The sequence below is a fragment of the Euprymna scolopes genome, chromosome 13 (genome assembly GCF_053919585.1).
Source record: "Euprymna scolopes isolate OS-2025 chromosome 13, ASM5391958v1, whole genome shotgun sequence".
Classification (NCBI taxonomy): Eukaryota; Metazoa; Mollusca; class Cephalopoda; order Sepiida; family Sepiolidae; genus Euprymna; species Euprymna scolopes.
Genome location: NC_136494.1, coordinates 51,509,707 through 51,524,629, shown reverse-complemented (window position 1 = coordinate 51,524,629; position 14,923 = coordinate 51,509,707). Strand labels below are relative to the sequence as shown.

Sequence of the window (14,923 nt, the reverse complement as noted above, 5' to 3'; positions counted from 1 at the left end):
ACTACACTTCACCGTATTTACTCTTAAAATATCTCAAAGGAGGTGAGAATGTATTTATAATTTTTATTTAAATTTCTATTAAAATTTGAAAAATTAAAGAATCAATACAACACAATAACATTCGAGTCAGTTTTATTATTAGTTGTGTCCTCATCAATAAATCTTTAAATTTCTTCATTAAATTTTGAGCAAATAAAATTCGAAACAATTCCATGAATAGGTAGCAATATTGAGTCACTTTAATCTTTTGAAATTTCGTTAGTGATTCAAATTCTGTGGAAATTTTTATGGAACCATTTTGCCACAGTGTCTTGTGAATTTCAACTGATAATCAATCTTTGTTAACAGCATTGTCAGGAGAAATGCGGTCCTTTATGTCTTAGACAGCAACTTTAAGGACTGTGTTATTGTCCATTTGGTGATGCTTCAAGTTTGAAAAGTGTATGTTCATCAAAACGATGGAAACATGACAACAGTGTCACATTCAGCCACATAAGTATGTCAGCTCAGATGCTGACTTAAGTCGGTTCTTGCTAGCCATACATAATTTCTCCATAGAGAATGAAGTTTAGTTTGGACAAATGTGCCAAGTTCTTCATCAAAGTTGGGAAAAAGGTTCAAATGGAAAGCACACAGCTTAATGAAGATACTGACATCAAGTACCTAGAAGAGCAGGAAAAATACAAATACATTGGCATAGAAGAGAAAGATTCAATTGAACATGCCAAGATAAGATTAGCAGTGAATACATATGACGTGTAATGAAAATCTGTGAAATAGAACTTACAAACAAAAGACAAGGTAACTGCCATTAACCAACTTGCCATGCCTGTGATAACATATAGCTTTGGTATTGTTGACTGACCTCAAAATGGATGAAATGATTATTCGTTGTTAATCTGTATGAGGAGGGAGTTGAAGATGTTGAAGAATTTTAATATCTTGGTGCTAACTTTATAGTCATGAGAGAGGAGAAGGATGAAACATCCATAAGAATGAAAAAGGTACAGTCTGCATTCTGACCCCTGCAACCCTGTCTATAGTTGAAGCCAGAAATTAAGCTCACAATTAAATACCAAAGTAACCAAGCCCTTGTTTACACAATTCTAATGTACTTGACCACTCTATACCAGAATACCAGAATACCAGAATACCAGAATACCAGAAGCTTTAAATGTTCAACAACTAATTAAACTCATCCTTCATCTTTGTATCACTGACCATACCCACACTATCACAATCTCCACAAGATGCTGGATCTTAAGTGAGAAACACTGAAAGGAACTACATAACAAGATGAAGACTTGGTAAATTTTCAAGTTCCAATTCTATTCAAACCTGAATAAATTGAAGTGGTTTTAGTAGTAATGAGACGAACTTTGTATTTAATCATTTGTGAAAGAACAATTATACTATTGAGAAGTGTATACCTCGGCTGGCTGCTTATGATGACATTCAGATCTTGGTAGGAAGCATCTTAATTGAGGTTGCTACTTGGGCAGTTGCATTGACTGTCACATTCAGTTAAGTATGTTTTTTCTTGAATCAAAAGTTTCTTATATTCTGGTTGAAAGGCTCTGAAAAATATTTTGTCAAAAACTCTTGATAATTTTCTAATTAATTAAAAATCTTTTTAGTCATTTTTTTCTTATGATTTCATTTACAGGAGCTCAACCCAGAACAGTGTCATCCAGATTTCCGACTTTGGTTAACCAGTTATCCATCAACTGCTTTCCCTGTGTCCATCTTACAAAATGGAGTTAAATTGACTAATGAACCACCAAAGGGTTTAAGATTCAATATCATTCGCTCATACCTTAGTGATCCGATTTCAGATCCAGAGTTTTTTGGAATTCAGCAGAATAATGTAAGTAATTTGTTCCTTTATTTTTATTTCAACATTTTTATCTTTGCATTTTATTTTCTGCATGAATATTAATGATTATTCTATTTCTACCATTTAAATGAAGATTTTGCTTCATTCTTTTCGGGATTTTTCTCCTTGTATTTATGCTTCATTCATGTTAGTGTGGAATGGTTCCTTTTGGGGTCATTTAATGTCAAAAACACAATGATTAATTATGTAACAGTCAGGATCGAATTATATCGCCTATCTTATGAATCTGATATTGTTAGCACAAAAGACGTAATAAAATTTCCTCTTTTGTTTTTGGTCTGAGAAGAGTTTTTCCCCTGAATGTAATAACACAGACACAGATTTGTTTTTTATCAAAATTTCATTTTCCATTTGATTCTTTCTCAGATGAACAAGCAATCCTCAGACTTTCTCATAAACTCTGACATCTATGTCCTGTCTGTCTTTCTGTCAGACTCTCTTCCTCTTTTATCTTGTCTGTCTCTTTTACAAAATGTTCCCATTGCAAATCTCTTTCCTAAATAATTCTTTTATTTTATTTTTTTTTTGTGTTGTTATTAAATTCCGAATTTTCGCCCATAACATGGCTTTATCAAGGAGATATCAGTTCGATTGCGTATTTTTTTCTTCTTCATAATGGTGTAATGAGAGGTCGTAGCCTCCTGAAGAGAAAAACTATTCTTTTTTCCATATAGAGATTTCAGCTGAGATACTTTCATCTGACATTCTAATCAGTGAGTGTGACGCTATATTATGTACATGAGAATGTATAATTGTATTAGTTCATAATTAAACACATTGGTTTTGCATAAAATCTAAATTTATGATTGCAAGGAGATCACACCACTTTACTTTTTATGATTATTTCTGATTCACTAGGAGTTTTCACACGAATCATTAACAGAGATTGCTCACTCGCAAAACAGGTGATGTTTCCTAGAATGTTAGTGACAAGTTTTCACCGATTTCCAGTGATATTTTTTTTATCATTATTACAAGTCACTTTCTGTTATTGCAACAACCGTTTACCATTGAATTATCTCTGATAACAGCTGATGAGTTTTTCTGGAATTTAAGTGACTCAGCATTTCAGTGAAGATCTTCTCTCCTCAGTCTTTCCATTTTTCTAGATCCTTCACAACTATTTTACCTAATACCAATTGATGTTGGTATCACCATTTTTTGTGAGGCAGGGGGGAGGGATGTTAGGTTATAGGGGTTGTTCTTACTTATCTACTGTGGCAGTTTCCATTCCTTAAATGTTCTTTCTGTATTTCTACTTGTGCTTTCACAGCATTATTCTATTTCAATTTGGACTGTGATTGGCTTTGCACTCCAAATTAATATTTCATCAGTTTTCATCAGTGTCATGTTTTGTATGGTATCAATCCTCCCTATGATTCCAGTTTCTCTGTGTCTTTTTCTAAGAATTTCAGAACTGTTCCTAATGTTCATAGTATTACAGCAGTCTTCTTTATGTTCCATATTCTCTTCAGCTTTTGCTTAGTTTTTCTGCCTCCTTGATTTTCATCTTGTGAATTGTTGGAATGGCAAAATTTACGATTTGTCAAGATTTTTCTTTCCTGCTTATTTTAATTATCGCTTCCAGTCTTTTCGCTTGGATGAGTATGTTCATTTATTTTATTATGTCTCAGATGATTTTATGATTTTCAATCTCTACTACCGACTCAGGTTTGTGTCTGTATCATTTGTCTGCATATCTAAAGTGGAGCCGTTTCCCAATGAACCGTCTTTCCCCTGCAGTTGTACCTGTTTTTAAATTATTTCCAGTTTACTGCATTTTATTGTGAATCATCATTTAACCTCTTTGTCAGAAGCATTTACATCTGCTGTTTTTCTGAGCTTTATCTATTTTGGCTTTTATGTTATTGTAGAGTGATGTTATTGCTAAAATGAGCACATGAAAAAATGACTATCATAAGAGTGTGTTTGTTATACAGACCAATTCTAATTATTAAAAAAACCACAGTTTAACTAGTAAAAATTAAAATTTTCAGTTAATATAAATTAATTATAGTATATTATATATATAGAATATAAATTAATTACAGTATAGAATATGTATAGAATATAAATTAATTACAGTATAGAATATATATAAAATAAAAATTAATTACAGTATAGAATATATATAGAATATAAATTAATTACAGTATAGAATATGTATAGAATATAAATTAATTACAGTATAGAATATGTATAGAATATAAATTAATTACAGTATAGAATATGTATAGAATATAAATTAATTACAGTATAGAATATGTATAGATATAAATTAATTACAGTATAGAATATGTATAGAATATAAATTAATTACAGTATAGAATATATATAGAATATAAATTAATTACAGTATAGAATATGTATAGAATATAAATTAATTACAGTATAGAATATATATAAAATAAAAATTAATTACAGTATAGAATATGTATAGAATATAAATTAATTACACTATGGGATAAATGAAGAATATAAATTAATTACATTATAGGAAAAGTATAGAATATAAATTAATTACAGTATACAATATATATAAAATAAAAATTAATTACAGTATAGACTATATGAATAATATCAATTAATAACAGTATAGGATATGTATAGAATATAAATTAATTACAGTATAGGATATATATAGTATATATATATATTTATAGGATATGTACTAAATATGTATAGGATATGTACAAAATCTAAATTAATTACAGTATAGGATATAAATAATATAAATATATTACAGTATAAGATACATATAGAATATAAATTAATTACAATATAGGATATATATAAAATATATCTTAATTACAGTATAGGATATATATAGAATATAAATTAATTACAGTATAGGATATGTATAGAATATTAATTTTCTATATATAGCATATATATATATATATATATATATATATATATTTATTACAGTATAGGATGTATACAGAATATAAATTAATTAAAGGATAGGATATTATGGAATGTACATTAATTACAGTATAGAATTAAAGAATATAAATAAATCGTAGTTTAAGATATATATATAGAATATAAATTAATTAGAGTACAGAATATATATAGAATTAATTACAGTATAGGATATATATAGAACGTATATTAATTACAATATAGAATATATATATAGAACATATATTAATTACAGTATAGAATATATATAATATATATAAATTAATTAAAATATAGGATATATATAAAATAAAAATTGATTGCAGTATAGGATATATATAGAACTGGCAGGAGATTTTATAAGGATCAACGAATGTTCCACCCTTTCATATTTTATTGTTATCGAAATTAGTAAAATTGCCTATTTTTCAATCTAATCGATTGATTGCTATCTCTATTTGAGGACCCATCGTTGTGCACCGAGATGAAGCTTTACACTCTGCCCGACACTGATTTAGTCCATAATGCATTGCACTGTAGGGAACTTACTTTTGATTTTATAAAATTATTTTTATACATAATGGCTAGAATCAAAGTTTAAAAAACAAAAGTCAAGTATTATGCTTCAATTATGTTCGAAACAGAAACATTTATTTGAAATGTGCCCCTGTCATATCAAAGAACTATTTTATATCCCTGTCTTTTCTCCTGTTCTTGTGATAATGCTTTTAGTTAAAGTTTAAAATGCAAAAATTAAGTATAATGTTTCAATTGTGCTCTAAACAGAAACGTTCATTTCGAACGAGCCCCTGTCACATAAAAGAACATACTGCTGTTTATATGCCGAACACATTGTTTTGTGTGGTGATAAAACTTTGAAAATGTACTCGTGATGTTAGACTGTGAAAGTGGTAACTTTGGTTAAAATCGAACTGCTCCATCTTTAATGTTTTTTTTTTCGATTATCGATTTTCGATAATTATCTGAGGCATTCCGGTACAAAACCTATCTAAGAACACTCCCAGACATATTTGTGTGAAATTTAAAAAAAAATCGGCCCAGCTGATCCATAGGGAACGAACTCAGAGATACACAGACAAAGTTCCTTTTATATAATAGTATAGAGATATGAATTAATTACAGTATAGAATAGTGAATCTAATATACAAATTCAAATCGCAAAACATTTTTGTCTTGTGATAGTATTTTATTGTATTATTATTATCATTATTATTATATCATTATTGTTAATACCAGCATCACTAATTATTAAAGCATATTGGAGGATTTTCATACAAGACACCAGAATTACTAGGCAGAATTCGTTTAGCAGTTATGTTTATATTATCAAGTCTGGTCCTATTACTTTGATGAGTTTTCCTGTTTGATGAGGATTTTATGCTTTTCATTTTCTAATATTAGCTCTAATTTATGTGCGTACCATTTGTCTGCAGGTTTCAAGTGCATACGTTTACATAGACCCTCGTAATTTTCTCTTCTGTCTCTGTTTTTTTACTCTTTTGGAGTTAGTTTGCTGCATTCACTGTTTTCCTTTTTTCGTTCACATTTACTGTTTTCCTGAGTTTTATCTAGTTTGGCTTTAATGTATGTTTTGATTTCACTATTCAAGTGTCCTTTTCACAGACATGTCTAGATGTTTCCATGTATATTTTCTCTGGTTAGTCTTATACACTGTCCATGTAGATGTCTTTCTTTCCATCAGTATACCTGAGGTAATCTCGTCAGCATCAGACAAAGCCAAACTCTTTGCCAAGAACTTTGCAGCTAATTCTACCCTATGCGATCAAGGCCGCCAATCCTCCGTATTTCCTCCTGTATTTGAAAACATGCTATGCAACATACAAATATCTGTGTGTGATGTTGACAAGCTAATCAAAAACATTGATTCCAGTAAAGCAACTGGCCCTGACAGCATTCCAATTATAGTGCTGAAAAGGCTTCAACCAGAACTAGCTCCCATACTTACAAAGCTGTTTAAAAATTGTCTTATGGAAAATTGCTTCCCAACATCTTGGAAAACCTCATCAGTATGCCTTGTATTTAAGAATTCAAGTGATCGGTCACTTTCCTCTCAGTACAGGCCAATAAGTCTCTGGTGCGTCGTAAGTAAATTACTGAAATCTGTGTTAAATAGAGATGTAGTCAATCACCTCAGCAAAAATAACCTCTTTAGTGACATGTAATATGATTTCCATTCTGCTAGATCCACAGTAGATGTGCTAACAGTTATATCTCATAGAATCTCTCAATGGAGGCTTTTATTCTATGTCAGTTGTTCTTGACATGTCAAAGGCCTTTGATAGGGTATGACATAAAGGTCTAATCCACAAAATCTCCAGCTATGGTATAGCTGGAAATGTCTTCTCAATTATTAAATCACTTCTCTCTGGTAGGTTCATAAGAGTAGTGGTTGATGGGCAGAAATCGGAAGCTCACAGTATTAATGCTCAGGGGTTCATCCTGGGCCCAATTCTCTTCCTAATCTACATCAATGATCTCCCAAACCACATCCAAAGATCATCCAAAGACATTTATGCTGATGACACTACCATCTATAGCAGCACTTCAAAGGGCGTAAACGACCAAGTTCTCTCTGATTTTCTCTCCTCTGATCTTGAGCATGTGATATCATGAGGAAAGAGGTGGCTGGTTACTTTTAATGCATCTAAAACCAAGCTTTTATCTTTACATCATCAATGCTCTGATCCGCATCTGGCATCAATTGAAATTAATGGCTCTCATTTTCGGGAGGCTCCATGTTTTGACAAGCTTCTGGGTCTGACCTTTACTCCTGCTCTGAAATGGAACACGTCATCAAATCTGTTGCCAAGGTCACTGGAAAAATGGTGGGATCATTCTACCACTCCAGTAGATATCTCATTGCTAATGCAATTCTCTACCTTAATAAGAGCCAACTATGTCCAAGGATGAAGTACTGTTGCCACATCTGAACAGGATAAGCTGGTAGAAACAGCTTATCCTGCCTTGACAGAGTTCAAAATAGACTTCATAGCCTAGTAGGGGATGCCCTTTTCTCTTCCCTGCAACCTCTTTAACACAGAAAACCGCGCATAATATTTTAGCTTGCATGAAAATCCTCTCAAGTTGATCCAAAATGCAAAATAGTTCTTTAGATAGAATGTATTCCAAAATAAGTTCAGCGTGACGATGCATATAATCCGATTGGAAAGTTTTCAAAACAGCTGAAATAATAAAAATTGTTTTTTTTCCGGGTAGTGCAGTATCCCAAAGAGAAGTCTGTCCCCAGTCAAATGGGACCTAATAGAAAAAAAGAGAGAAATCCAGTATGAGAACCTTCATCATCGGCTTAATTAGAAATTCTGATCAATTCTGATTGGCTGAGTTCTGATAATTCTCATATTCCTTAAAACAATTCTATGCTTCATAAACGAACGGTTACTAAAATTACTAAGAGACATATTGATTTACTGTCTTGTGTGTGTGTGTGTGTGTGTGTGTGTTTGCTATAAACATTAACAAGTTTCAACATATTGTGTATCCACAAATATTGAGACTATAAACAAAAAGAAAATGCATAACTAATGGTTCTTAGTCCGTGTATGCATGTGTTTGTGTGCGTGTGTTCCAAAAATAAAAAAAACAACTTTTGTTGTTAAAACAATTGCAAAAAAATAATAAATATATTTAAATTAAAAATTTGGAAAATTTAAGTGTCGAATGCAATGATAAAATCATTTATTTATTTATTTGGGATGGTATTTCACTAATAAATAGCCTCATCAGACTTCCTACCCTGATGAGGCTATTTATTAGCGAAATATTGGCCAAAAAATAAAAACTAAATAAAAAATGATTTTAGCATTAAATTCGACACTTAAAGGTTTTTCAAATTTTTCATTAAAAATTTTTTAAAAATAAGTGTCTTCAAAAAGTGTGTGACCATCTTCTCATTTATATAAATATGTATAAACATTACAGAATTCAATTTTTTGTGAGATAAATAAATAAATATACTAGCAGGGGTTACCCGGCGTTGCCTGGGTGATCGGCCCCCTTCCCACTCCGAGGGGTAACAAAAAAAGTCACCCCTCTGGATTTACATGCTTGGTGCCGGCCTCCCCCCTTCAGGGAGAGATAATCCTCAACCCCACCTTCAGGGAGGAGGGTGCCTGGAGGCTTCTCCCCCCCCCCAAGGAAAAAAGTCACCTCTTCCTGGCCTCTTCACCGGCTCCCTCCTTTGGGGGGAGAAACTGCCAAGCTCCCCCCTTTCGGGTGAGAAAATGCCAGGCTTCCCCTTTTGGTGGGGGATGGTGGCCAGCTCCCCCTGCTTGCCCGTAGGTGGGTGGAGGATCAGACGCCCTTCCGTTAGGAACCCACCCTTGGGGGGAGGTGGAAGGAAAGGGTATAACCCTCCCCGCTTCGGATAGGATTTAATAAACAAATAGAATTTTTAAAAAAAGTAGAATCGATCAGGATCGAACACGCAAACTAACGGTTAACAGTTTAGTATGCATACCCGAATTACTCTCTTACCTTTAATAAATAAAAAATAAATAAAACATGTAGTAAAAGAAAGTATAAGCAAATGAATGGATAAACGGGAACATACCAAAGTAATAAAATGAGAAAATGAAGAAAACCAGATTTACTGTGTGTGTTTATGGTGTGAAAGTCAGCGGGCTTGGTTGCCATAACAACGTGACGTACACAAGGACGGTAGTGAACGTGTGTATGTGTGCGTGTGTGCGCTGGGTAGTAGTACTAATAGTCTGTCCTTTGGAGGACAGCGTTTGTTTTCGTGTTGTGTGTATGTGTGTGCGGCTAGCGCCAGAATGGCGGACATGGTGTCGGAGGTTGGATTGTGATGGCTGGTGTAAGTTTCGTAATTTTGTAATTTGTAAATGGCAAATTAGGGAAAAAATAGACCCTTCCAAGATGGACAATAAATAAGGGCATAATATTTTATGGTAAAGTTAAGAACGTAGGAACCATAGTTTTTTAGGAGATGTGATTATTGGATTAACCAATCAGAAACCGTCTGTGGCACACACATCTCTGTTTATATATATATATATATATATATAGTAAATTTGCAGTACATTTTTTTATTGTATTTCTATTTTAACAGACTGAGTCACAGCAACGCGTGGCTGGGTACAGCTTGTACTTAATAATAACTGTGAGCTGTGAGGTAATCAATTACAATTACTGAAAACTGTATGATATCATTTTGTAAAAATTCAATTCATACATTTTTTTCAGTGATTTTTATTTAAATAATTTATTTTAGATATTTTAATGAATTTCATTGCATCAATGTTTTATACTTTTTTATTTTTTTCATATATAGCATGCATTTAAGAAAATGCTGTATGGACTTTGTTTTTTCCATGCCATTGTGCAAGAAAGACGTACATTTGGTCCTCTTGGATGGAACATTCCTTATGAATTCAATGAAACAGATCTGAGAATCAGCGTCCGCCAACTTGCTATGTTTCTTAATCAGTATCAGGTTGAAATATTTTCTCATTTCACAACTTTTTAACAATATTTTATTTCCCAAATGCACACATTATCAGTTATCAGAAAACTCCACAAACTTTGTTCCCAATGAAAAATGATGCTCCCTTCAATAAATGAAAGTATTTTTCTTTTTTATAAGATGCTATGAAAAGAAAAAGTATTGCAGAGGTCTGTCTAAAGAAGATTGAGGAACTAGTTTTCATTATTTATCATTTAGAAACAAAAATAAATTATTACTCATTATTATTTTAACCAACAGTTTCATAGAAATTAGTTTCCTAAAAACATAATAGCTCTTTATTTTATGTTTAAGTATTTCAATTTTTATGTGCAATGAAAAGGAGTTCATTTTCATTTCTTGAAAGTACATTATTTTAGACATTTGAGCATAATAAAGGAATATATACAATTGATTATCATTATTCAAAGGAGATAATTTTAGTATTTTGTAAAGGAGGTCCTCTTTGTAAAATGTGAAAAAAATTGCAACAATCCCAAAATTCAAAACATATATTTCTTTAAATTTCTTGTTTATTTAATAATACTTGATTTTGATACAGTAAAGACCTACGTATTTAATAATTTTTAATAAATTTAATATTTTAATAATACTTGATTTTGATACAGTAAAGACCTACGTATTTACAATTGAATTTATTTAATCATAAATAATGTTACTTAAACTCTCTTAAAAATGTATTTATTTTTTTAATTTAATAAAAAAAAAGGAACTTTTTCAATTTCCAAGCATATTTTTTATTTAACTGTTTTTATCATGTTGGATATTTTTTGGAAGTTTGGCTACCTTGAAATCTTGATATAAAATAAATCATTATGCAAATATGTGGCTACCTTGAAATCTTGATATAAAATAAATGCAAATATGTGGCTACCTTGAAATCTTGATATAAAATAAATGCAAATATGTGGCTACCTTGGAATCTTGATATAAAATAAATGCAAATATGTGGCATTGTCATGGAAGAAATTCACAACTTGGACACGACAAAAATTGTCCCTTACTAAACCTCCATATTTAGTTTCCTTTTCATTTGTAAAATTAGATCCAATAAGACTTGAAAGTAATTTTGATATTAAAAAATAAGTGCAGTTTTATTAAAATTCCGATTTTCAATTCTATGTTGTCAAAAAATGTAAATGTCCTTTTATGAAAGTAAAAGCTACAATAAGATTTGAAAATAATTTTGCCGATTTCAGGAAGTGCAGTTTTCAGCCTTGCAATACCTGACAGGCGAATGCAATTATGGAGGCAGAGTTACAGATGAATGGGATCGTAGGACACTGATGACTTTACTGAACAAATTTTATTGCCCAGATATTATCGAACGAGAAGATTATTACTTTGGTGAAACAGATGTTTACAAGGCACCAGAAGATGGCGAGGTAATTACATCTACAGATATACTTCTGAGAACTTCAAAAAGCAACACGTTATTTCATCAATTATTATCATGGCAACAATTCATAAAAATTTTTAAAAATAATTGAATTTTGTTTATCTTAATACATAAACAATATTTAATGAATGCACATATTTGTACCTAAAATGTTTTTGTATTCATATGAAAAAACTATTTGTAAACAAAATACTCACAAAAATATTTCTGGATATGAAAAATAAGCTAGTCAATTGCAAACTTGTTACATTTCAGTATGAGACCTACATTGAATATACAAAAAGTTTACCTTTAAACCCGGCTCCAGAAATATTTGGGATGAATCCGAATGCTGATATCACTAAAGACCAAAATGAAACCATGCAACTCTTTGAGAACATCTTATTAACGCAGGTGTGTTCCAAACATTTCTTTTTTTTTGTTGTTATTTTTTTATTGTTTACTTTATTATGTGAATGTGTGAATATTTTATTATTTATTTATTTAGATTTTGATTAGTTTATCTGCTTTATTGCATTTAGGGGTTGGTGCATTTTATGGTGAAACAATTGGAAACAATGCATTACACAAGATTTTTTACCAATAGGTAAAATGTTGATGTTATTGCAATAGATCTAATGTGAATTTAAAAGAAAAAGCAGTAGTATTTGAGTAAGCAGCAGTATTTAATCAAATTCACAAGCGGTTCCTGCATGTATATCCAGATCAAGTTAGTTTTTTATTTTACAGTTGTTACACAAAGATGTCGACGTCCTGCTACATACAGTGCCTGGTATTCCCATATGGTCACCCCATCTGGTACTGGCCAGGTTCGACATTGATTAACTTTGGTGATCTAAAAAGAATCAGTGTGTCAACATGATTATACCGTACTAATATGGATTCGATAATCTATTGCAGTTTCCATTTCTTCATTTCATTCTTAGAAGAAACACCTTTTAAATTTATTGCATGTATATTTGATATTATAAATTATTCATACGCATTATACATTTCTTAGTATGTTTCTGGTGCTACAGAATCAGGCTGTCTGAATATATCGGCTTCCTAACATCAATGCACCAAACATTGATGCTCTTGTCTTTTTTCTTTTTCCCTTTTAAAATTCAATCATGTTCTGCTGCAAAACAAAACAATCCAACCAAATCAAACACTATGAATAAATATTTGAAGATATAAAGAACTTAAAAAAGAAAAACTTATTTCCAAAATAATAGGATTTGGCATTTAAGTAATGTGAAAATGGTTGATATACCGTAAAACAAAACAACTGATTATCGCGGTTGGGTGTAGTAGCCGTATTTAATAGGTTAGGACAAGTTATTGTCTCCTCAACAATAACCTGGAAAACCAAGCAACCAAATTATAAAAAAAAAAACAACTAGAGTTACCTCCCTTTTCGTCTTCTCATTTCCTTTCCTTACACTTTTAATAAGGCCCTGTCTCATTGGCTAAAGGTGCCGCTCATCGACCAATCACGGCAACCTATTTATTAAGCGGAACTAGAGATTCCCTTTAAACTCTCTCTTTTGTTTAAATCTCTGTGGAGGAAAAACCTATTATTTCATATCTCTTCTATCCGAACTTGAATGGGGCCGTCAAACTGAAGACGTTAAAATAAGAACGTTTTGGACTTCTTAAAAAGCCGCAAACACAATTGTTTTGCAACCTGCTTATTTTATATTTGTATTTATTTGAAGTTAAATACACTTTTATTGTTCTCCGACTTGTATATTCGTGTTTCTTTTTAATCTGAGTCCTAAGTGCCTGGTCGAAACACAACAAAATCTTTGTATTCAAAATATAATCTTAAATGAAATTAACCCATTATTGTTATTGAAGATTGACATTTTTGTAATGGTTTGCAAATACTAAATCGAAGTGAAGTACAAGATTTTGGCAAATTTTATAAAATGAAAGAAAAATAAAATATTTCATTTTAAAATGTGTTGTCATATATAAATGATACATTTCAAATCAATGTAACTTATTTTCAATGATTTTTATTTGATATATTAATTCAATTTGATATATTAATTTAATTTGATATATTAATTTAATTTGATATATTAATTCAATTTGATATATTAATTCAATTTGATATATTAATTCAATTTGATATATTAATTCAATTTGATTTCATATTGCCAAGGAGAACGAATCAGGTAGACTTCGCTAAGACCGTAAAACTTCTTAAGGAGTTATTCGGACCGAACATGTCTCTTTTTCACAACATATGGTCGTGTATGAACCTTAAGAAAACGGAGGAGCAGGACTACCTGACATATGCGTCAGTAGTGAATAAACACTGCGACAATTTTAAATTATCGGAACTTACGGTGGACGACTTCAAATGTTTAATTTTTGCACAGGGGCTAGTTTCTACAAAAAATTCAGAGATCAGAAGACGCGTTCTCTCAAAATTAGAGACAGAACAAGGTCTGACACTGCAAAAGTTAGCAGAAGATTTTCAAAGGGCAGTATCACTAAAAAAAGACTCCAGAGATATAGAAGAAGCAGGAGTGTCGTACATAAGGAAGATTAAAAAATCTGGCAGAAACGCAGGGCAAAGAAAGTGTGAGACTCATCAAAATCCAAAAGATTACGCGAGTTATAAATACTCAAACTCTAATTACAGAAAACGAAATTACGATTCAAGTCAAAGGAACTATAGAAAATCGGGACCAAGTAATAATAGCGGAAGATGTGATGAAAAACATTGGGGAAAGGATTGTCCTTACAAAAATATCAGATGCTTCAATTGCGACAAAGTCGGACATAAGAGTATTTGTTGCAGAACAAAATATAGAGTACACCAAATGAGAACAAACGACAAAGAGAAAGACAATTTACGAAAATATGTGTTGGTTAATATTTTCGACAAACAAATAAAATTTAAACTTGATTCTGGAGCAAATTTGTCGGTAATAAACGTTAGCACTTGGAAAAAACTGGATAAACCGACTCTGAAAAGGTCAAGTAAGGGTGCTAGAACGGTGACAGGAGACGAAATCAAATTCGAAGGAGAAGTCGGCCTGCCCATTAATTTAAATGGCACGACGAAGAAATTGAAAATCTTCGTAATTAAAGAAAGCAAGAATTTATTGGGAACAGATTTTATTGAAAAATTCAACCTTTGGGATAAACCGATGAACGCTTTTTATAAAAAAATAACCAG

General features: G+C 31.4%; 1 protein-coding gene across 1 annotated transcript in view; it reads left to right on the top strand.

Annotated features, from left to right (window-relative positions):
* LOC145292020 (dynein axonemal heavy chain 7-like) overlaps positions 1–14,923 on the top strand; it is a 475,961-nt gene that overhangs the window by 429,992 nt on the left and 31,046 nt on the right. The window contains exons 64-67 of the mRNA XM_080138024.1: positions 1,667–1,867; positions 10,155–10,316; positions 11,546–11,731; positions 12,001–12,138. Of these exons, the coding sequence (XP_079994150.1) occupies positions 1,667–1,867; positions 10,155–10,316; positions 11,546–11,731; positions 12,001–12,138 (687 nt within the window). The remainder of the gene's footprint in view (positions 1–1,666; positions 1,868–10,154; positions 10,317–11,545; positions 11,732–12,000; positions 12,139–14,923) is intronic.